The sequence below is a fragment of the Falco naumanni genome, chromosome 6 (assembly GCF_017639655.2).
Source record: "Falco naumanni isolate bFalNau1 chromosome 6, bFalNau1.pat, whole genome shotgun sequence".
Classification (NCBI taxonomy): domain Eukaryota; kingdom Metazoa; phylum Chordata; class Aves; order Falconiformes; family Falconidae; genus Falco; species Falco naumanni.
In genome coordinates, this window is record NC_054059.1 from 13,078,832 (window position 1) to 13,103,818 (window position 24,987).

Genomic DNA, 24,987 nt, shown 5'->3' on the forward strand with positions numbered 1-24,987 from the left:
GCGCAGTCAAACACTACTTACTGTTTTGATAATTTATGATATGTGCCTTCCATTACCCTGAGTATGCCAGACCCTTGGAATAATCTAATAGCCGGGTGTTTTAAAATGAGGACAACTATTTTTAGCATTGCAGAAATGGAGTGGAATGTTCAACAACATACTGTCAGAGGGCTTGAGCAGCATCCTCCCCCGTGGAGCACGTACCAAGCCAGTCCAGAGCCACCAGCGGGGGCAGAGATTTGCCTTTAACAAATAAAAATCCCACACCAATTATACTCCGTTATATGACATCTTCCTTAGCTTGCTGAAATATTTCCTTGTTTCAGTAAATAGGCTCCTCTTAATGGTTAGGATCACCTGGTAAAGTATTAATTACATAAAAATATATTCAGCTGATACTTAACTAAGAGTTGCCCCATGAATTTCCTGGATTAGTCATGTCAGGAAGTTTCTGCTAAACATTATGACATTTTGGTTTCACTGCATCTGCTGATCCTTGTTCCCACTTCATTACTGCTGAACTACTTACTAGTACTCAGCCCTTGCTCAGTGCTATCTGTGATATGAACGCAACCCATGCCAGCAAGCACAAGGTCTTCCCTTAAAATAACCTGATGAAGAAGGGCTTGTGACAGGTAAATAGTTTCTTTCCTTTGCTCTGTCCTGCTTCCACAGCAGCCCCAGCAGAGCAGATATGCCTAGGTTTGGCCAAAGGGGTGAGGGCTGGTCAGAGGACTCTTGTCCTGGTGATCAGGGCTCCTGTGGCTTTTTTATGTAGCTACTCGAGAGAAAGGCAAATGAGAATAGCTCTGCTTTTCCTTTGCAACTCATAATCTGAGTTAAAGAGGCATCAATTTTTCCTCATTCCCAAGCCTTCCTCAGATCCATCTTTGGGACAAGAATGATTTGCTTATCCATTCAGGCAACTAGATGTAATACACTCCAAATTAAACAACACTTGAAAATTTACATTTTAGTGCACTGCACACAAACTAATGAATCAGCAGCCAGAGGCAGCTCAGAGTTCAGAGAACATGGCTCCCTACTCCAGACTGCACTCTTCAGTTGGCATTGTTTTCTTTTTTGCTGTTAGCACGTTCAAAAAACACATATAACTCGCACAATTTCTATATTCAAATATAAACACACATATTGCACAAATAAAGTGCATAAGTCAAAGTCCATTTCTATATTTTGATCCCACAAATTATTTTCACACATCAGAAGTCAGAGAGGTTGTTCTGAAAAGCCTGAGGTGAAAGGTCACCCCCATTTATTTTCATGCATAACTACAGGCTGATATATTGCGGTTTTGTTTTGTTTTTCTTTCAAAAACTTATAATGAAATGACTGAAGCCTTTATGACAGATGTCAAGGAGCAGCTTTTATACCATCAATAAAAGTATCAGCAGAAGCAGAGCCTCTGCTGCCAGGAGGTGTTATTTCTGCCTTTGGCAAATACAAGCAATAATCAGTGCTATTGCATGTCCCTGAAGAAGTGACAACTGCTGCTTTTTGACCTTCTTCATCCAGAATCACAGAATCATGGAATTGTTTAGGTTGAAAAGACCTTTGAGATCATCAAGTCCAACAGTTAACCTAGCACTGCCAAGTCCCTCACTAAACCATGTCACCAAGTACTGTGTCTACATGTTTTTTAAATACCTCCAGGGATGGTGACCCAACTACTTCCCTGGGCAGCTTCTTCCAGTGCTTGACAACTCTTTCAGTGAAGAAATTTTTCCTAATATCCAATCTAAACCTCCCTTGGTGCAACTTGTGGCTGTTTCCTCTTATCCTATCGCTTGTTACCTGGGAGTAGAGATCAACACCCGCCTTGCCACAGTCTCCTTTTAGGTAGCTTGAAGCGAGCAATAAGGTCCCCCCTGAGCCTCCTTTTCTCCAGACTAAAAAAAACCCATTTCCTCAGCCGCTCCTCATGGGACTTACTCTCTAGACCCTTCCCCAGCTCCGTTGCCCTTCTCTGGACACGCTCCAGCACCTCAATGTCCCTCTTGCAGTGAGAGGCCCAAACCTGAGCCCAGGATTCGAGGTGCGGCCTCACCAGTGCCAAGTACAGGAGGACAACCACTTCCCTGGTCCTGCTGGCCATGCTGTTTCTGATACAAGCCAGGGTGCTGTCGGCCCTCCTGGGCACACTGCTGGCTCATGTTCAGCCAGCCATCAACCAGCACCCCCAAGGCCTTTTCCACCAGGCAGCTTTCCAGCCACTCTGCCCCAAGCCAAAGGCATGGTTCCAGTCACCGCTCTTAAATGCCACTGATTTCAAACAGAACAGAACTGGACTGCAAGGAACTAAACAGCAAAAAGGAGAAAAACAAAAGCAGACTGCATTATAAGCAGATAAGCAGAACCTTGGGTAGTTTAGGTTTAGGTCTTCAGTTGTGAGAAGAAACTCATTAGCCTCTGTGGAGCCCTCAGGGGCTGTAATGATGGGGCTTTACAAGCAAGGGCAAAGTTCTAGACAATGTGGTTGGTAGGTTCTCCTCATTTTTTCTCACTGTGTCCTACAGCCTTCCTCTACTTTTCAGACTGAATTAAATGACTCAGCTAACAGCTTTTTTTAGTAGCCCACCACCCAGTTGCATTCCTTAGGTAAGAAGCACACTATACTTTACCACATAGAAGAGGATAACATCAATTATATTTTTTTAGAGTGTTATTTAAAAACGAACCGCAGACATTAATTGAATGTGGACTTAAAAACAATCCAGTTCAGTTGACCTACAGCACCATACATGGAACATAAAGAAAAAGCAAACAAAAACCGTAAGAACACTTCCGGTAGAGTACTGAGGATAGGCTGCTGGCTGCAAAAAGTTCTCAAAGATTCATAACATCTTACGGATGAACGGCTGAGAAAATTAAGTCTAGCTAGCTGGATATTTCTATCATCTGAAGCCACACAGTAGAAGAATTTTTTGAGGTGATCCTGTACTCCTGGACAACTGATAGATTTTTGTGACAATGTTTTTCCCGTTACAGTAGACCTGTTAAAAGAAAAATTGCCTGACTTACACACCACCTATTGATTTATTGTTAACCCAGCCATAACACTGTGTTAAAGAAAATCTAAACCCTATTAAAGCTTCAACAGAACTGGAAATTCACCTAATTGGCCTGAAACAATATTTGAAATGCAATAATGTTAAAGGTAAGTTAAAAAGCATTATCCAATATTAATGAATTGCTGAGGTCTTTTCAAAATAAAAAAAACATATTACATTATATTCACCATAATAATTAGGTCCCCAATTTTATATTAAGAAGGTAAACAGCACGGATCAACCTCTTAGATGTCAGAGGCTATTCTTTACTGCAGGAACTATCATGATCATCTTCCATTTCCATAAACTGAAGATTCAGGAGGCAGATTCTCAGCTGGTAGAAATGTCAGTTTACACTATTAAAGATCTGTTCCACAGACCATTAAACACTATTACAACTAATGTCTAACCACAGAGATATGAAATGCAAAAAAAAGTGGTAGCAAAACTATGGATTTAAGGTTAATCAAAAATAAACAGACCACATATAGACTGGAATTTCTAATCTAGGAACTAACTCAGATGAGTACTTCTGAAATACCATATTGTTGGTGCGCTTGTGTAGCTGCAAACCTCCTACAAACTACTGATAAACAAAGCAGTTCAAGATACAGTTTCCGTGTCTCCGTTATACTCAGAAGTTTAAGACTTTACCAAGAAATCTATCTCCTCACTTCAAAAACCATGCCTTTTAACATTTGATGTATTTTGGAGACAGGCTAGCATTTGGATGAAGAGGATTTACTGACCACATATCTAGGATTCCAACAGACAGTTCCCCACCTGTGAATCTGGGATCAGCAGATCTGTTGTCAGCACAGGAGCCCTAGGAACTGCTCCCTAAAGGTAAGTCTCCAGATGTACCCCATTACTATCAATTCTGAGCAGCTCTGTGGGGAACAGCAACAGCTCAGCCAAGTAGGGTTGTAATTTTTCCTTTCAGGCCCTTTTCTTAACCTGTTTGAGGCTTATTAGCCTACTCCATACCGCACATCTGAGATACCTGACAGAGCAAAGCGACTCCACTATCCAAGGACACAGGCTCTCTGCATGAGTTTTTAATCATCCTCTCACTAAAATCCAATGTTTATGCAAAGAATCAACACTACTCTGACAGCCATTTCTCCTGCTGCATTCCTTTCTCATTCTTCCGAGGTTGAGCAGAAGTACTGCCAGTACACTGTAATCTACAGGGTGGTATTTTTTCTGGGTATTTCACAATATTGACATTACAACTCCATCACTGCAAAGAGCCACGCATCTTTGTTAACAGTTCCTGAAGTCTCACCTTTTTCCACTTCATGGATTTGATACCAGAAAAGAAAAATGTTCAGATTAAAGTATGAAGAGATGGGGGCCAGGGGGAGGAGAGAAAAACTACCCATAGTCACTATTACACTACACATCCTAAGCTAAGTCTCTGAGAATTCACATCAATCAAAGATGATTTGTAAGAGCATCCTGATACTCTACTATTTCCACTGCTGGTTTTGCCAGCAGAGTTTCTGGCATGGCACTGACTAACAAATGCCACAAAGATTGTAAATTCTTCCACTCAGAGTTATTAAAATAACCTCCCCAAAGTGTAACTAAATAAACAGGCCACCACTGAGACAATCTCTCTCCAATTAGAGAGCGTGCTGTATGTAGCCTGCAATAAAATCAATAAGGAATAGCATTGTACACTATTTATTCTCATCTGTTTAGTAGTTTCCCACCTTTGCTCTTTCCTTGTAGCCTTGGGTGCATCTCTGCCAATGCTGTATGCTCCTGTGGGCAGGGATTTTCTTTTACTCCAGGCTTGTGCTACACTCTACAAGGAAGTCCCAATACCGTCTCACGTTCTAGGAACACGCATGAACACAGAGTATAACAGCTATACCCCAGAGTCCAGCATTCTCCTCCCATGCATACTCTTTAAGGACATTTTCATTCTAAGAAGTAGGCAGCTAAATAAACATTTCCTCAGATATTATTGTGAACAGCTATAAATAATATGCTGTGTATCTGTCACATGTAAAGGTAACAGGCTTCAACTGTTAAATAAAGTTAACTAGGGATTAATTCCTCATATTTAGTGTTTTTCTTATTCCAAACTAAAATTATATTATCTTCATTTGTAAGGGAAAATCAGAGGAACTGACATTCACAACAAAAAGGGAACATAGTGAAAGAGGCGTTAATTCTGAAAAAAAAAAGCATCAGCTGACTAGCTTCTCCGTATCTGTAAAAAAAATAAAAATAATTCTGGCTTATGTGAGGTACTTGTTAAATACAAGTCAAACACCTGTCAACCAGCTGGGCTGCGTGTCACTGCCGAGCCATCTGCAGAAACACACCCCGCGCCAGTTGCTTTACTTAGTGTGGCCTGGGAACAAGAATCCATTAGACAGAAAGTCAACAGAGGAATTAGCAGCACTTTTTCTTTTAGTGCCCTTCCACTTACTTGTTTGACTTCTTGTGTTTCTATTTTTGGGAGCCTCATGCCAGAGCAACAGTGCTGACTGCTGATTAGACAAGACTTGGCCCAGCCTCAGCGTGTCACATTGATTTAATCGATTCAGATTTGAAACACGCAGTATGAATGTTAGGTGTTGATAAATTCTGGCTAGCATCAGGAATTAAAAAACCCCCACAATATTCTGTTTTGTAATACCTATGAATGATTCCACTATTATGAATAAAAAGCAGTTTTTATTTCCAAGAACTTGTTATCTATGAATTTTAAAAAGCAATTTACATGGAATTTGGAATATTATTGTGTATTATATATTAATAATAATAATAATAAATAATAATATATATGTATTATTAGTTTTAGAAATTATTGTATAATATAATAATTATAATGTTATTATTAGCAAGATGATAAATTATATTATCATTTTTAATTTGGGAGGGAGGAAGTAGTATATTCGTTGACATTAAAAATGCACACCTGAGCGGGATTTATTTAAAAAGTTATATAACTAACGACTTACCCACCAAAAAAAAAGGGCAAAGAGTTAATAGTTAATAGGTCACAAGTCACAGTAGGCAACAGCATTATCTATAACCTCTGCTTGTACTGTGTATAAATTTTCTACTGCATGAAGCTTTTTTTTGCTGTTGTTAAAAATCTCATGCACTACATTATACATAAATCAAATGCAGTACAGTAACATAAGTTACCCATAATTATCCCAATATAGATCAATGACTAAGATGGAAAATCTAGTATTTGGTGAAGTCCAGTATCTAAATCTTCAAAAGACGATAAACAAAACTAAGCAGACTGTGTCAGACAAGCTGTACAATGCTGCAGTACAGTGGGAAAGTTCCTTCCTCCCCAATTACTCCATCTCCTGCAGCACACTGCTGCCAGTTTTTACAATGCGAAATCTTGCGATAATGGGCGTTTTTCTTAAAGCTCTACTTTGTGATGAGATGTGAAAAGCTCAGAATATGAGTTGCAAAACCTGCAGTCTCTAGCCCTCACAACTGAAAGAGGAAAAATAAAATAAATTAAAAAACTAATGCCACAGAAGCCTCACAGAAAGAACTGTGTAAATATAATTTACGAACAACTGAAGAATTCTCAAGTCTCCCCCTGCCCTTTCAAAGTCTGTAAGGTCCTGGCTGAGGCTTTTCAAACACATAAGAATCCCAGAGCCCTGCAGACTCACAGCTAGAGTATTCACGAATCCCTGATTACGGAACAAAGAGCTGCATTTAATGACTGCATTATTTAATCACCCCATTATTTTTTACTTCCACGTTACATAACACGCTAACAAAAGCCTGTCCTGCATGGCAGCGTGCCACCCTCAGCTTTGCTCCCGGCAGCCCAGACCCCTAGAAAATGGAGGGTGACCTCTGGTTTCTTTGGCCACACCTCACATCACAATAGCGGCCGCTGCCCGGTGACTGGCCATGTTATGCTGGTTGTTACAGTTTCATTGCAAACACCAGAGGGTCTATACCCTTCCACCCTCAAGCTTCTCTCACCAATGTCACTTGCCTCAAGGAGCCCATGGCTTTGATGCCAAGCAATACAGGCATTAGCGTCCGGCTCCCAAAATGCATTTGCACTTCTGCTCTACTGAGACTTACCAATTTGACTTTGAGGGAAACCACAAGAGGACAGAAGACAATGCCTCCACCTTCCTCAGATAGGCTAGCTGGCAGACTGAAGTATAATTGGTTCTTTTTTTACCCCTCAAAAAGAAACAATTCTTTAATTAAAAGCGAAGTCTCTGCTCACCAACAGTACACAACCTGCAGTGGTCACTAGCACCGTTCCCACCAGAACTGGAAGTAACACCAAGACAGTGTCACTGCCTGCAAGACAATTTGATTCCATGGAGCCTTCTATTGAGAACTGAACTGAACTGCTGTCATTTAGCTTTAGGAATTGAAAAACCAGGGAGCTCAACAGTTCCTGGAGTTGTGAACTGCAAAAATCACCTAATAAGGGAAAAATAAGTCAGCAGAGCAGACAGCTCTCTGGAATCAAATTTATGATCAAAGGCTATTCAAAACACTTCCTTGTAATGCTAAGTAGAAAGCAAGAGCAAGCAAGCAAGAACTATACATGCTGAAGCAATGAAACAAGTTTTGAAAAACATAATAGTCTAAAGTGTATTTGCCCAGTAAGATTTTTAGAAAGCATATTTATGCATCAGAAAGCTATTGAAAGTGACTGTTTCCATATTCATCCATCTCTTAAAATCATATGTGTGTTGATTATACACAAAGATATCACTGAAAACACAAAGAGCATAGAAAACTCATATCAAATTCGTTGCCATAATAGATGGTGTCCAACTGCCTGATTTCCAATGGCCAGCAATTCTGAAATTCAAGTCTTTAAACTTAGTGGTAATAAAGTTTCCAGTTGGAAAACACTCTCTTTTTGTGGCTAATTTTTTCCTATATTAGTGATTACACCCTTTTTAACTCTATTGGAGACTCCAGAATAAAGTAGTACAAGGATTTTTCAAAAGCTACGTAACTTGCACGATTAATGTCCATTCTTGATCTAAAAATATTGAAATATAATTGATCAGCAATTACAGGAGCTCAGAATTTGGGTGGCACTGAGCAAAAGACAGACAAACTGAGTAAGATGGCTTTAAGCAGTACCTGTCCAGTACTCCACACACATTTTTGGAAGTTTTCTCAGAGATGTCGATGAGTTACCTTGGAAATATCCCGACCCCTGTTAAGTATCTGTATAGCATGTGAAATGCGGAAGACACTGTGTCCAGAGATCTTTCAAGGCAGTTGCAAGGAAAATACTGAAATACTATAAACTCAACATCAATGTCTCCTAAGATTTGTATAATTGCATGAGTGATTGATGCTCCAGGAGCACGCGCTGAACTGGCATAATAGGCCATATATCAATGGCTCTTCTGCAAAACCAAATATGCCTCAGAAAATTCTGGACAGAGTTTCCAGAGTCTAGCTGGAGCAATGTGGAAAGCAGGTCAATGGTCACAAGGATATTCATGATGACGTGATTTGATTTGGATGTACATTGAACAAGTTTCTGGTTGTGGATTTTATCATGTAGCTAACCCTGGAGGCCTGACCCTGGAGTAACTCAGTATGGAGATGGGTATCAAAACCATCTCTGAAAGTAATGTGAAGTTCCTTGCTGTATTAGCATGTCATTTATAATTTTTCCAAAAATTTAAATTAAATAAAATATATATTTAAATCATATTGGAAAATGAAGTGCTGGACCTTTCTAAACCACGTTTTATATTGAGCTTCTGAATTAATTTTCTTCTTAAAGAAAGAAAACTTTATAGTACAGCATTTTTCAAACTAATTTTCTCAGGTACCGCTAAGGGAAAGGGGAGTTCTTCCCACCAGGCAAGGCAAAGGAAGCGGTTCAGGAAGTGTTAACACGTTCTTTTGATGGTGCACACATACCAATGACTTTTGAAGTACAACTAGCACTCATTGGTAGAGCTCTGGAAATGTACCTTCATTTTTTCTCTTGTTCAACTTCAAATATAAATCTAGGTTGTGCAGTGATAAACATTGTTTTTATTCACATAAGCATTGCTTTCTCCTTTCAGTCTAAACTGTTTATTTTATTAATACACTGTGGAAGCACCCACACAACGCAGTAGCAAATGCACAGAACATTGAATATTTCACTGCTTCTTCAGGCTTACTGTGCAAAACCAGCTATTTTGAAAAGCTTTCTCAACATATTTAATATTTTAGGATGGCTGTTCATAATCTAGATTGCAAAAAAATTAGTGCAAAAGCCTACAACAGTAAAGCTAAGTCATTTGAAAGTCAAACATTAAAAGCAAATGGTCTCACAAGTATTTTACAAAATGTAGTTTATGAAACATAGATATACATCTCCATATCACTATGAATTGTGTACCATAAACCATAAGAAAGCAATTACTATGAAGTAAATTTGGATAATTTGGATAAAGGGGAACAGACAATAAAAGTTTGATTTTGTAAGTCTTCTGAATTACATTTCTGGCTACATCAGTTTTATTTTTCAGAATGCAGTGACCAAGAAAGAAAAGTATTTTCATAATAGAAAAAAACCCCACACAAACATGAAACGGTCAGGAACAGAGCCAATTGCTCACCTTAAGTCTAAGCCTTGCTGCCATCAGCACATTCTTAGAATCTTAAGAGCTTTTTGGCTAGCAGGACCCATAACACACATAAGCCACAACTCCCCAAGAGGCTTAGTATTTCTTATCAATGTACATGTCATGGTGGCAACCTATCTCTCAGAACCAGGAGCTCTTCTACTAAACTTTTCAAAGAGACACAGAGATCGCCCACCCCTTAAAACGTGATAAGCTAAAAGGGTTGAGAGGTTCATCTTGACTGCCCAGGCACCACAGAACTGCAAAAAAAACACCCCACCAACCCAAAATCCCAAACAGGACTACATCACCTAGCACCCAGGACGTAAATAAACTTTTAATTTGGTGCTTCATTGTCATGGCATTATAGACCCAGAAGCAGAGAGAAATAAAGGACTTCAGTTTATTCTGAAGTTATTTATGAAGTTATTTAACTTCAGTTATTTGGCTGAGTATCTCAAAAAAATCTCAACTATACAGAGACAAATCAAATCCAGCTTGTTCAAGTGTACAAAAAGCTCAGGAAGGAAAGGGACAGAATGAACTCCCTGTAAATGAGAGCACAAAGATCAGTTGGCTCCCCCACCCCCAAAAACAGTCTGAGAACACATTTTTAAGGCTCAAATACTTGATCTTCCAGTCACGGTTCGAAGTGCAAGACCCCCTTAAGTTGTCAAACTATTTGAAAGCCTAGAAGCATACTGCAAAAGGAGGATCCAACACATTATACGCTTCACGCAAAGTCCAACTGTTTCCTGGGCTGGAATAGCAGAAAGACTAACCATTCTCTCCCTACACAAGTGTATGGCAGTGAAGTTGACCAACCTTATGCGTACCAATCCCCAGTAGGTGCTATGAAAAGGACCTGCACATACGCATCCTCCATGGAAGCAGTAAGACACTATGACTTCAATAAATGGGAAGCCTGTGGGCCTCACCAACAAAAGAATCCTCGCACCTTTTCAGTACAACAGGAACACTAGGAAAATGAACTTTTAAAATAGGAACACTTTCCAGCAGTGTATATCAACCTTGCTCAGATTACAGTAGCATTGTGACCCTGCACACAGCAATGGTGTGCGAGTACCATTCCTAACGGCAGAGCTATCAGTTCTCATCAAAGTGAGGTTAGTCTAACTGCTAGATAAGGGTTGCTTAACTTGTGGCGCCTGATCTCCAGCAGGTTATCCCACAGCTTAGAGCACTCTGGTCACCTCAAACCTCCCCCTCAGGGACAGATTTAATTTCTCAGGCGGTACAGCCAGCACTGGCTGCTATCCAGTTATACTAAATGGTTTCAGAAGTGTACCCAGAGACAATGTCACTTGCTGATTGCCAGAAAGCAGCCTAACACAGCGCTTCCCTTGACATGTGTTTCTTCTGTCCTCACAGACTTTGCTGAATACCTCCAGAAGGCCACAGTATAAGGTCTCACACACACAGTGGTTCTGATATACCACAGCATTTCAGTTCTTCTTCTATCATGGTTTGACAGATACCTTGAAGAAGTATCCCTAGAAGGCTGAACTACAAATCAGTCCTGATTGCAGGAAGGCGATGATGGCAATGTATTCCCTATCTTTTGGTAGTCTATAAATGAAGAGAGTTTCCTTCCAAAGGAGGACTATTACCTTCCTTTTCTTTTTTTTAGAACTATAAAATAACACCACAGAACTCTCTCCTCTGATACTCTCAAGAATTTGTTCTGTTGCCCTAATTAGGATCTATTATTTAAAAAATATCTCCTAAGACGGATCCCTGAAAAAGAACAGCGATGAAGAAACTAGGTAGTTAGATATCAAATAGAGTCATATATGTGACTCCATGATCTACTGTGTTGTGACTTTGGGAGCCTGAAGTAGAGCTCTACAGCGACTGCATTTGATTCTTCACTCTCTAGATTGGTCATCAGCACTGTCACACCAACGGCTTTTGCCCTGAAGGCAGATGAGATGACAGGCATGTTGTGGTGTGTTGCCAGTCAGTGGAAACCTCATTTTTTACATGTAACAGGCCTGAACACTCATTTGTTTTCTTTTGGATATTCAGGCCTAGAGTCATCAAGACTTAAAATTTGTTCTCCTTATTAGCCCACAGCAGATCCCACCTCTCAAACAGCAAGAACCTCCTACAAGTCTATAGCACTTACATCTGCACCTATTAGCCGGTACAGCTGTTGCAAAACCACTGCAGCATTTAGCAAATGGGAAATTATGTTTTCACTGATAATGTCTTAGAACTGACAGAGGGCCAAGTGTCACATTTGAAGACAGCCTGCAGATATGTGAGGTACACAATCTATTTTCCCACTTCAGATCCCTGAAAGTCAAGGTCATACATGAAGCCTTACAGACTTCTCACCTTTTACACAGCTCTTGAAAATTAATTACATGACCACGGAGCATTTTCCTGGGAGACTCTCCTGGTAAGATTCTCTCAAGACAGACAGTATATTGGATAGGATTATTCTAATTTTAATTTTTCACAACAATGTCAGGTACATTTGAATTAATCAGTTCTACAGAAACAGGCCTTCTAATAGTCGAGTTTATCTTATTTTAAGGTAAACTTCTAAAACAGATCAAATGAACTGATACTGTTTCTTACGCACAGCAAAATGAGTGAGACCTCTCATAAATTTATTCTCTGAACCTTTCCCCAGGGAAGGAAGTATGAACAATGGAGTACTGCCGTGGATAGTTTTTGGGTGTATCAGAAAGAGCCCCTCTGCTCTCTGAAGTCTCAAACTGCATTTACATAAAAAATTAATTCTTTCGTTTCTTTTGTTTTTTTTCCTGTTTCTAACTAGTGACTCAGGGATCACACCTGCACAAAGCTCTGAAAAATACAGTGCAGAAAAACATAAAAATAGCCACAGCAGTCAAACATAACATCTTCAACAAAAGATAATGCATATTCAAGGGTTTAAGAGGATAAACAGCACTAGTTCCTGAGAATGCTCTCCCAGCATTGCACAGTCTGCACCTCAACTTCCTCAAACATAGGAGATGCCTTTGTATATAACAGTGCTGACAGTATTTTTATTCCTTTGCTATGTTCACTTGTCTTTGCGTCTACAGCATCCAGAACATCCTGGAAAAATGAGCACAAAAATAACAGACGCATGCAAATTTACATAGCTCTTGATGCATCAGCTGAGAGACAAGAGCACGTTAACACCATTCACAACAGGAGGAAGACAGAGTGACTCTACCTCCAGAAAGGAGCTAGTATGTACTGCTCTGCATAGCCATGACAACTCTGGCTAGCAGAAGCTGGGTGTCTGTATCTCAGTTTCTTCATCTAGCTATGCATGTACAAAATATTTTGTTTGCCTTTTTTTTTTTATTTTTTTTTTGTTCGTTTTAAAACAGCTCTTGGTTTTGCCAGTTTCAGATTCCACGGTAGTTCATTTTTAATTTGCAACAACAGTATGGCTTTTATGTAGTCTGAATTAAGAGTTATAGCATTCAGAAAAGTAAAGTGTCTGGATATTAAATTTGATCTGACTGTTGAGCCTTACATAAACTAACAGGAGCTTTGGGATTTGGCCTGACAGTGAATCTGCAAGGCGCTAAGCAAAAAAAACCCAAACAGTATTAACCATGGAAACTATAATAATAACTTGTACTGGAAAAGCAATGCAGCCTGACAAATTTAAAGGAAGATAACATCAGAGAAGGAGCTACAGCAACAGCCAAGGGAAAATACAGCTTCACTCTAGATCAATCTCATTCAATCTACAATGTTATACAATAACTCTTTCCATTAATTCACATCTGGGAGCACGGTAAAAGCTGTCTAGCTGGATCAAACCAAAGGTTTCTCTGGTCCAATATATGACAATTACAGCAACAACAGATGCCTACAGAAAAGTGTAACAACAGGGCAACCATAAAGACTTCTCCAGTGGGTTCCCCAGACTTCAGAATCTTGGAGCTCAAGAACTTTCAGACAAGCAGCAGTGTCTGACACACTCCATGTTTTTTTATTTCATCAACTTTCTAATAAATTTTCAGACCGTTTAAATCCTGTGGCAGTGTTCAAACTGCAGTCACATAATAGAAAGAATAAGGTCATTCTATTCTTTTTGAACTTGATGTCAGATAGGTTTGATATCCTAGTTCTCACACTGAAAAGGAGAGTAAAATAAATAAATAAATCCTTATTAATCTTTTCTGTTCCATTCGTGATTGTATACAGCACAGATTAGTACATTTCATCTCAGTTGTGCCTTTTTCAGCTTGAAGTCCACATTGCCACATCTTAATAGAAAGATGCCCGGTGCTCTTGATCACTCTTGACACCTCCTCTGAACTATTTCCAGTAATGCTAGATCCACTTTGAGACGTGGGAACCAGAACTGTATACATCATTCAAGATGCAGCACAATATGGTTTCATTAACAATAGTGAAATTAAGATGCTTTTGTTTCATTCCCTATTCTCTTCCTAAACATTCCTAAATCCCATTTATTTGACTAGGACTTTAACTGAGTTAGTTTTCATTGCTCTGTAATTCGTAGATCACCTTCCTTAACAGTAATAGTTCAGAGCCCGACATGAAATACAGTTTGCTTTATTTTTCCTCTTCACCTGCATCACCTTACTGTTACTTTCTCTGAGTTTTATATACCACTTTATGATTCAGTCCCTCAATGCTGCAAAGTCCTTTGAACATCTTTGCAGCCTGCTCTTCATTTATGTACCACATATAACTTAGCATCATCAGCAAATATTATTCTAACTCATCTCTTTGATATTATATATCTACCTCCCATTTTTAACAAAACACAATGAAATAGTAAGTAAAAATAAAAGATAGGTTCATAATTTATATCCTGTTAATTACAGATTCTAAAACTGACAGTTGAAGTGAAACTCTTCTTTCAGTACTTAGAAATTGAGATAATTACAAAATAAATCAAACCCTCTGCCATTACTAAAATTTTGCATGCATATGAAAGCAGCATGTCAACCAATAAAGTGCGATACTGAAATTCTGAGTCTCTCACAGCAACAGCTGCCTTTAAAAAGCATACTTGTTTATGGCACTGAAAGAACAGAAACTTGAAGCACACCATGAAAAAGAACCTAAACTGACAGAATTGGAGGGTGAGGACTGATATCGTGACACTAAAGATAACACTGAAATGAAAAGAGAAAAAATCATTAGTGAAGTGCACTAACACATGTATCTGGAGGGTTTCACTCGTTTGTATACTAACTGGCTTCCATGTAGAAAATCCACTATTATGTCAATCAGAACAGGGGGGAAAAAAACATAAATCACAGGAGGCCAAATGATTAGAAACTCCAGCAAGACACTTTCCTCAGTGTTATGAGGACTATCTTCTATACTGAAGATGATGGATATTAGACTAGCAGCCTTCCTCTGATACAGGTAACTAGCTCTGAACTCAATAAACGTGTACAACTGCCTTAATTTGCACAGCAACATTCTGAAATGAAGAGAAACTTATCCTCTTAATACACAGGTAGGCTGACATGCTTTCTTAGACATGGCTATTCCCCAGTCTTCGCTAAGAGGTCAGTGGTGTTTATCTCAAAGCTCTACCAAGTGGCCTGTTGAGAGTCTAAGAGCTCTTTTCTAGGCTTGCAGACTACAAATTGCACAGTCTAATGGGTGGCTTCCTTTGGTTCTGCATAGCACCCCCATTCCAGGGAAAAACCCCCACAAACAGACAAGCACATCTGCAGAGAATACAAGGTCTGAGCGGCTTTTTCAGTGTCCTACAAAAACACAGCAGTGCAGGTAAGAAGTTCATTTTCTAACAGAAGTGCTCTATCCCATTTCTGTACATAATTACAGACAAGCCACTGTGTGCCAAGTGATGTATCAATATACATGAACATACCTTTTCGCCAGGAAGACCAGCAACACCATCCTGTCCTTTAGCACCCATTTCACCCTACAAAACAAATTATTCGGTTAGAAGTACTAAAGACTTCTGAGGTTAAGAACAACTACTTAGATCGTATCTGATTCAACAGAAAAGTATATGCTGTCCTGTTTTTGTCACGCTTAGGAATGTAACCACTGTGGAGAAGGGTGCCTTACATGTAACACTAAAATCAGATGAAATACATACATTTTAAAACACCTATAATGTCAATGAAAACCCTCACCTGACAAACAGTTGCACATGCACATTTCCATAAAAAACAGGTCTGCTGATTTTAAAGGAATTCACTGTGACAGCAGAGTGAAACCAAGCAGGTCCATTTTCACTGGGTTGAGTGTGTTCTATGCTGAGAAAGCTCAACATGTAAAAAGGTTTGTTTTGTCTAAAATTCATGTACTCACAATATTTTTAAAAGATCTTATTTAAATTCAGTTCTTCTCTCCCTCCCTCCCTTATACCCCATCAAAGAAACCAAGCCCCAAACGACTAGCAATCTGTAAGAAAATTTTAGTTTTGAGAGACAAGCAACCAACTGATCAGGAGATGTATGGAAGATCCCAGCAGCTGAGAGCTCACTGGACCATGAGTCTTAAAACTATTGGCGAAAATATCAGACACAAAAATTTTGCTTAATAATGTCAATTATAAGGGTTACAAAGTTTAAAATAAAAATCAGGTGGACACTAGATGAATATAGCAAAACCACTGAAACCATATTATAGTCTTAATTTAAAAACAAACCGTAACTATTATGTTTGTCTATTTGTACCAAGAAGGGAACATTCTCTAGCAAACAGAAAATACCACAGCCTTTTTTTTTTTGAGTAATCCAATTCTTATGAAAACAATGTCACTGGTTTGAAAAGAATCAACTATCAAATTGTTCTTCAATAGAAAGGGTTGAACGAAGAAGCAGAAGAGCCACATTTAGACAAATAATTGTAAATTTAGGTTCAGTGCCCAAATCTAAAACTGCAAACCCAAAAGCCCCTGCTGAGGAATTAGCGCCCAAGACTTCTAGACTCATGAAGCGTGTAACTTTTTAAATAGCAGGATCCTGGAAGTTCATAATTCTAATGTTCAGCATATGCAGAAACTTCTCAGTATTGGGCAAAGTTCATCAGTTTAGTCAATAAAACCACTCTGCATCAACAAATATTGGTTTCCCATGACCTTCACAAATAGGATATGCACAGAGTGCTGCAGTGACTTTTTTTTTTCTGTTACATTTAGAACAGGAGATGCTTAACTGCAGCACAGCAGAAAGTCTTTGTCTAGGCCACAGAATATATATCAGGGGTCCTCAAACTTTTAACCAGGGGGACGGTGCGCGGATGAAGTGGCAGGAGGCCATCTGCAGCTGCTTGGTTTCCCCCCAACCCCCAGCTGGGGGGGTGTGGGGGGGTGTCTGTAAATACCGGGGGCCGGATTGAGGACCCTAGGGGGACGTATCTGGCCTGCGGGCCGTAGTTTGAGGACCCCTGATGTATATGTTCTGTGCCCTCCACAGCCTGAGTGCTCCCAGCCTGTATCCCTGCTTGTCTGGACCGCTGATGCCTGCCAGCACACTGGTGGTCATGCGATCTTAAATTGTTCCAAAGTTCACATGAGGAATATCAGAAACTGTACAAGCAAACCACATCCCCCCAGTGTCTTTCCCAAGAGCAAGGACACCAGGTTCTTGTCTGGAAGGGCGTTCCTGCATTTCATGTGAGACCATCCCCATGTAAAGTGCATAACCATTTCTTAAATTACAACCTCAGTCTCTCCATCAGGCTTAAAATGATTTTAATTAATGCAGTTATGGTACAATAACATCAGCCAGGTATGCCAGAACTCAAAATACAAACACTGCTGTAAAACTTTTTTTAAAAAATAACAATTAAAAAAAAAACAACCCCAAAAAACCCAACAAAACAAACCACAAAACTCCACCAAAACCAAAAATCTGAAAGAGCTTCATAGACAGAATACCATAGTACCTTTATCTTTTCAGCATAAATGTAATACCTCTGTTCTGAAATGAAGTTATTCATCTTTTTAAAGTTGAGAAAGGAGCAGTAAGATTGGCCAGAAATAGTAACAGTACTCATGATATCCCAGAACTACCATTATAAAACATTTAGTCCCTGGTAAAGGAAGGATTTACAATATACGCTTTTCCACAGCATTCCGTCTATGCTGGCAAGCAGCAGCTGCTGACTCAGCACACTGTACTCCGAGAAGCTTAAGTCTCCTTGTGCTTTACCCATGGATCAGAACCAGGGCCCTGGATGGCAGTATCAGTTAAGTTCTGAGAATTCAATATTCCCGTCTTCAGCAAGAAGAAGAAAAAAAAAAAAAAAAGAAAAAGAAAAAAGAAAAAAAGCAGCAAAAAAAGAAAAGAAAAAAGAAGGAAAGGAGAAAAAAAAAAAAAAAAAAAAAAGGGAAAACCTCAAAACACCAAACAAACTCCAACCCAAAACTAAGCTACAGGTCAGGTTTCCTTGCTACCTTTTCCTAAAAGCAGAATGATGTGTCTCAACAACCGAACAACTGTCACCACAATTCTGAAGTGTGCTGTCATAACCTAACACTACTGTTGCTGCTTCTTGCCTATGATAAAACTTATCTACTTTCCTTGCCCCTCACTTTAATTTCTTAACAACTATACACAGAAACCATCATAATATAACTGCATGTGCGCAATCTGGCTTAAAACTTCTTTGTTTGTAGCATGTGAGCTAAGCAAATGAATCAAAATGAGCGACTCTCAGATGCAGAGAACTACTCCAGGCATAAGTTTAAACGACTGCTCTAAAGAAGCAACATTCTGGAGCGTGTGAGCCGTCTCCTATGTTCTTTTTATTCAAATATTGGAATGGCCCTTAGTTAGCTATCGCAAAAGTAGACCAAAATCCTGTGTGTGCAAACAGCATGATCCTACTGGCATTATGAGAGAGAAAGCAACAGGACTGGCCCCTGGTTACCTTATCTAATTACCCACAGAGTGACTCTCTTATCTATGCACACTCTGTTCCCTTATGCCACTTGCCAGTATTTTAATAGACCAGAACCGCTTTGTTACATTCAGCAGGGTTTTTTTTATATACTGTATAAACTAAAATTACACAGCCTGCTACACACCAGGAAGCCTTTAGCAAATACAACTTACTAGCCAATTAACCAAGGTATGTTTACACTTCTGTTTCACTAACTGCAGACAGGCTCCCCACCTTGAAGACAATTATTTTCCACTGCAAATTAGATCAAAGTTATGCTTCTAGCTTGTAATTGTGATTTTAACAACCACAGTCTGAAAGGTTCTAGTTTTTCATGCTTTCATTCAATGACTTTAAAGATCAGATACTATAGGTTGTACAAACTAGAAGCGTTCACAGTCACCATGACAGAATAAAAAAAAAAAAAACCAGAGCAAATGCATTTTTTTTTCCTTTTTGTTTAATGGCATTTTCCTTTGCTTCTGCAGATCATTAAGTCCTTCACAAGAGTGAAAAAGCATCCTTTTTACTTTCTTACATAGTAGATGCCAAAAGTACAGAAATGAGATTAAAACCTCAATAGGAACTTTTATTGATGAACACAATAAACTCAGATTTGTAGAATTTGCCAAGAGTGAGAGAGAAAACTCATCCCAAAGGCAGTTTCACTCCAGGGTTTCCCTGGCACTGGTGGACAAGCAGAGAGTATATACAGCCCTGGAAACACCATCCCTGTTACTCCCAGCAGGAGCTCCTGGCTGTGCACTGACCCAGCAGCGTCAGGGCTCAGCCTTGCAGTGGCCTGAGCTGGGTGTTGCTGGTTTAACCCCTGCAGCACCAGGGCCTGTGACAGTTGCCTCCCCTGCTCCAGCTGCAGCTCTGGGGTGGCCCCATTGGGGAAAGGTGACACCCCCCAACCCTACGCGCACCTCAGAGTGCTGAGGACTTGCTGCCACCCTCTCCACTCCTTCTTGAGGAGGACTTAAACTGGCATCCTCAAGTCTGAGATGAATACTGGAATGGTGAATACGGTAACATAGAAAAGAGGTATATATTTTAGACTTTCTTTTTAAAGAAAACAAACTGTATTAGTAATGATTTTTTCCTTTATTAATTTGATAACTTGGACTATTAGATAGTTAAAACACTACATAGGCATACCAATAAATTCTTAGCTTCATAGGCATAGAGCACTCCCTTCTGTCCCTTGCAACATTTTAAGTCTACCAAGTACACTGGCAATTCCTGACTGTCATCACTGACAGTCACCTGTCTTTTGCCCAAAATGTTTCTTTTTCATGCATTCCAGCTTCTTGGTCTTATCAAGAACCTCTGCAACAGAGACCAGAAATGAATGCTTCCCAGGGCTGCATAACAGGTGGACCTTGGTTATAAGTGTCCTGGTTTCAGCTGGACAGAGTTAAATTCTTAGTAGCTAGTGCAGTGCTGTGGTTTGGATTTAGTATGAGAATAATGTTGATAACATACTGATGGTTTTATTTGTTGTTGAGTAGTGTTTATACCAAGTCAAGGACCTTTCAGTTTCTCAGGCCCTGCCAGCGAGAGGGCTGGAGGGGCACGGGAAACTGGGAGGGGACACAGCCAGGACAGCTGACCCAAACTGGCCAAAGGGATATTCCATACCATATGACATTGTGCTCAGCATACAAAGCTGGGGGAAGAAGCAAGGGAGGGACATTCACAGTTACGGTGTTTTTCATCCCAAGTAACCGTTACACGTGATGGAGCCCGGCTTTCCTGGAGATGGCTGAACACCTGCCAGCCCATGGGAAGTGGTGCATGAATTCCTCATCTTGGTTAGCTTGTGTGTGCAGCATTTGCTTTGCCTAACAGTTTACTAACTGTCTTTATCTCGACCTATGAGTTTTCTCACATCCACTCTTGATTCTCTCCCCCATCCCACCACGGGGGAGTCTGCGAGTACCTGTGTGGGGCTTAGTTGCCAGCCAGTGTTAAACCATGACAAAGAGGAATGACAGAGGAGGAGGAAAGGAAGACTAGCAAGGAAAATAGGCAGAAAGAGCAGTGAGGCACCTCATTTGTTCTCCGTGAGTTCTTTTTTTCTTATCATTCTATTATAAATATTTTCCTAGTGCAACAATATATTGCATAAACCTATCTCTACCAATCCTAAAATAGCTTTTTAAATGTCTTTCTCCTTAAGTAAAATTTAAATTAATGAAGCTTACTTGAATAGCAATAAATTTCTCCACGGTGTGCATCAACAGGCACTTCAGTGTTTGAAAGCACTCTGCCTCTGGCTTTTTGCTCCCTGCTGTACTTACAGCATTAACCAATGACCTATTAACACAGCTTGGAATGGTTTAGTATTATAGCAAAATACTTAATACTCTTTGGATCTCAATTTAAAATGTTCTGTGGGCAATAAGTTTCCCTAAAAGAAATAAAAATAATAAAAAGGATAACATAGTTACTTTTTTTCACCTCTTTGATATTCAGTATATAAACATAACCATTCCCATTACTGTGATTAATATTCTGTCTTTCTGAAGATTTTCTACATATTGAAGACAAAACAGGACCTACACATTGGGATCAAAAGACATTTACTAACAATGAATATACTTGTAAAGAGTCTGAGTAGCTATATACCATGCTGAAATAGTAGAAATTGCTTCCAAAACAGATACCAACAGTAAACTTCTAACTCAGCTCAACAGAAGAGGAAACCCAGCTCTAGAGAACAGATACCAAAATGTGTTAAATCACAGGATACTTCCACCTGACTTGTGACCACTTGAAACTTAAGAAATACGCTGTGCTAAGAATCATGCTACCATGACAGTAACACAGTATATTATTCAGGGATAACCTAAATGTTGCATTTCACTGCTGGCTGCCTCTTGGTTTTCATTCAATGGGAAAAAACTATCAGGCAGATCACAAAGTGGATTTCAAGGACAGAAATCAGTAAGCAGCAAACAAAGTTGGTCCTGGTGACTTTGAGTCCTAATTATTCAGATGTTAAAGAACAGGAGGATGTCCCTTGCTGCAGATTGCTGCAGAAGATTATCTCCCAGCAAATAAAATCCTGCAAAACAAAAATCCATGGATCCAAGCTTGCACAAGGAATAAAAGGGACAGGGATTACTGCCCTTGAGGCAGTCCTCACTACACAGTAAGGAGTGTATGGTAACAACTGAACAGTCTGGTCATTCAAGACGGGAGGCAAGTCTTGAAACTGAGCTGCCACTTCACCCCCAAAGCCCCAGAGATAATACTTCTATTGTTGAGTGAAGAACTCTCCTTATAATGTCCTCATGAAGCCATAATGGAAGGCCAGGCATACAAACAGGAATGTAATTCACACAAATGGGACATGATCAGCGATGCTTCTGTACGTTCAGACGGACAGCTTGCCAGAGATGCATCAATATTTGTATGAATACTTGTTCCAGCAAAAATATGGCAATTCAGTCATTTGGGCACACAATACACTGGACTTTGGCTCAGACCTGGTCAGAGGTATGAACACGAGCCAAGAGTACAGGACTGCCAAGAGTACAGAAATGAAATGGAAACAAGGTAATAATTAAATTTAAAATGCTTTAAAATGGCTTATCAGGTATCACACTCTGTACTGCTGATATTTTAGATATTCCTGAACAGGCAAAAGAGAGTCCGATCTTAGAGAAAAACTAAGTTAAGACTGAGAAGGGCAATTTTGGGAGCTTGAATATTGCCTAACAGAAATCTGTATACGTAGACTTTCTTGCCAAGCCCACGGCGACAAAAAGACACGTAAATTCAGTCACACAATTAATTACAGTGGATGGAAAATTGCAATGAGACAATGTACAATAAAAGGATAATGAATGCTATGCTGTACAAAAAATTATATCAATGGATACAGAAATTTCCCAGGAAGGAAACTAAAAAATTAACATTAACTTGTTTCTGCTTGGATACTGCCATGGCAAGAACATTTAAATATAGTTAGTTGTATGCTAATAATAATATGATTTAGAAGCAAAAGAAAATAACAAAATGAGGAGCAGAGCACAAGCAAAATGTGAAACGTAGGCTGAAAACGGTTAGATAACTTACAAAGTCCAATTTCTTTGTGACTAGCCAGCAAAGTCATCAAGAAGCTGCTGCTCATTTCATGTAGAACATTACAAAAGATTCAATCACAGTCTGTTACTCTCCTTACATAATCTGGCGATAAATCATGTATCCTGCATGTCTGGAATGGTCTGGGGTCTTGCTGCCTCTCCACCCTAATTATTAATCTAACAAGGCCATCATTGAGAGCAAGTACTACTGAAAACTTGCATAAATGCAGAGGTGAAGAAAAAAATGGTACTAAACCCTCAGAGAATGTGGCATTTAACTCCATCATGGTAGGCACTATTCAAGGCAGTATTCATTTGCTCCCCCTTCCCAAACACAAAAAACCCACCCCAAAGACAGGAAGTAGCAAGTACTGGTCAATTATAAGGAAGGTTCAAATTAGGCAGCTTTCCAGCTGTTTGCTGTAACACCTCGGACTTCAACCTGATGATTCACGGAATTCTGTGAATTGACACTGACAAATATCAATTGGCTATCATTAGGCTAAACTGCTGGATGTACATAATCCTGCTCAAGCTCTAAACATTTAGTGAAGTATCAGAGTGGCTGGTGATAAACAGATCAAATTTGGACTTGGAAACTACAAAAAAAAATAATCTATTTTTATAAATCTTGAATCATTTAGTTTTTATTAATCTCAAGCTTAATAATTTTGAGTTTTATATATAAACCAAAATTTTTTTACTTGCAAATTACCAACCATGTCAGACATGTCCTCAAGCTATTTTCATCATTTAATGGTAGACTTGGCAGCCCTGTGTTAATGGTTGGACTTGAAGATCTTAAAGATCTTTTCCAACCTAAATGATTCTGTGATTCTATGCAATTTGCAATCAGTGATGCACAGAAATTGAAAAGGGTCATTGACTGCTGGACAGTTTTTGAATGAATGCGGTGAGGGTTTCTTTCTAAAACAAACAGGAGAACAGAACTAGAAGTGACTACATGCTTTATGTAGAGGTACTATGCTTAATATGGTAAATATCGCTAATCGGCTGTGAGATGGAACGGTAAAAAAAAAAAAAAAAAAAAGACTTCTGAAGTCTCCTTTCTCATCTTAGTAGCAGTAACAGTCTCAATGGATCATGTCAGGAGCAGAAGAGCAGTTTCCCAAATAAATGTTAGGAAACTCTTTATGTTGGCAACATAGGCTAACCCTAACAGTGATAATTGTTCTGTATACGCAGACCTCAGATCAGCAAAAATTCATTACTTAATTTGAAAACTGCCTACTATCCCTCAAGGGTCACCTGGGCTACGGAAACAAACATGCCTGAACCTTTTTTTCCACCTATACAGCTAGTACCAAAAGTGAAATACATATTGGAGGAGAGGAGTTGGAGGTAGATGACACTATCAAGGAATTTACTTAATTTCAACCAACTGTGTGGATAAACCCTCTCAGAATCACACCTGCTTCAGCCAGGTATTGCAGTTCCAGGAACAGCACTGACTGTCTTCACAAACTATTTCAGATCATGTATTCAACAGTGTGCTGTGAGGGAGGATGCTGCATTAGGACACCTCCATCCTAAACTGTGTTATGACATTCCAGGTATCTTCCTCTCACACAGAATTCCTATCCACTGACTTTCTGGGTGATCTGCAAGAGTTTATTCATTTCATTTATTCATAATTGCCCTCTCAGCACAATAAAAACATGTTCCCAGACATGTCCTGATCCAGCATCCTCCAACCAAATTTAGGGAATGGAGTATGAAGGGAAAACATCTCATACACTGACCTTTATTATTAGGAAACCCCCAAGCTAAATAACACAGGAATGTCATGGTAAGTGTTACAGAACAAAAATACAGAATAGGCCCAAGGAAACAAGCACCAACTGGTCTGTCCTAGGATCTCACCAATGTCAGGTACCTCTTTTCACAACTAAGAAAGTTTCTCTTAAGAGTGATGTCAAAGAATATACAGTACTGAGGTCATATAAGAGAATTCATATCCTCCTACTGATGACTACTGCAAGGATGAATCCACTGGACAGGATTCTGTTCATCAGCAGGACAAACATCATATGGGAAAATCCTTGTCACAGACAACATACACTTCTTTTTCTGGATACGGAAACAGGCAATAGGATATGCTGATGGGGTTAGGTAGGCATGTGATTCCCAGACAGGTAAACTGTGTTCTGTGCAGCTGGTGAGGGGACCCCAAAGTCAGGCAGCTGTACGCTGCACATGCACAGAACCAGGGACTGACTGATAAAGGATTTAACCTGTGCACAGGGAGATTCTTTAAGGAATAACAAAATTCATAAA

At 39.5% G+C, this 24,987-nt stretch overlaps 1 protein-coding gene and 1 long non-coding RNA gene across 4 annotated transcripts in view; one reads left to right on the forward strand and one right to left on the reverse strand.

Annotated features, from left to right (window-relative positions):
• The window catches only part of COL19A1 (collagen type XIX alpha 1 chain), a 204,881-nt gene that overhangs the window by 141,240 nt on the left and 38,654 nt on the right, over positions 1 to 24,987 (reverse strand). For all 3 annotated transcript variants that reach the window (XM_040598686.1, XM_040598687.1, XM_040598688.1), the window contains exon 10: positions 15,564 to 15,617. In XM_040598686.1, coding sequence (XP_040454620.1) covers positions 15,564 to 15,617 — 54 coding nt within the window. The remainder of the gene's footprint in view (positions 1 to 15,563; positions 15,618 to 24,987) is intronic.
• Positions 1,673 to 24,899, forward strand: LOC121090298. The gene is made up of 4 exons (XR_005828516.1): positions 1,673 to 1,818; positions 5,972 to 5,977; positions 19,902 to 19,908; positions 24,886 to 24,899. It is a non-coding gene; the product is annotated as an uncharacterized LOC121090298 (long non-coding RNA).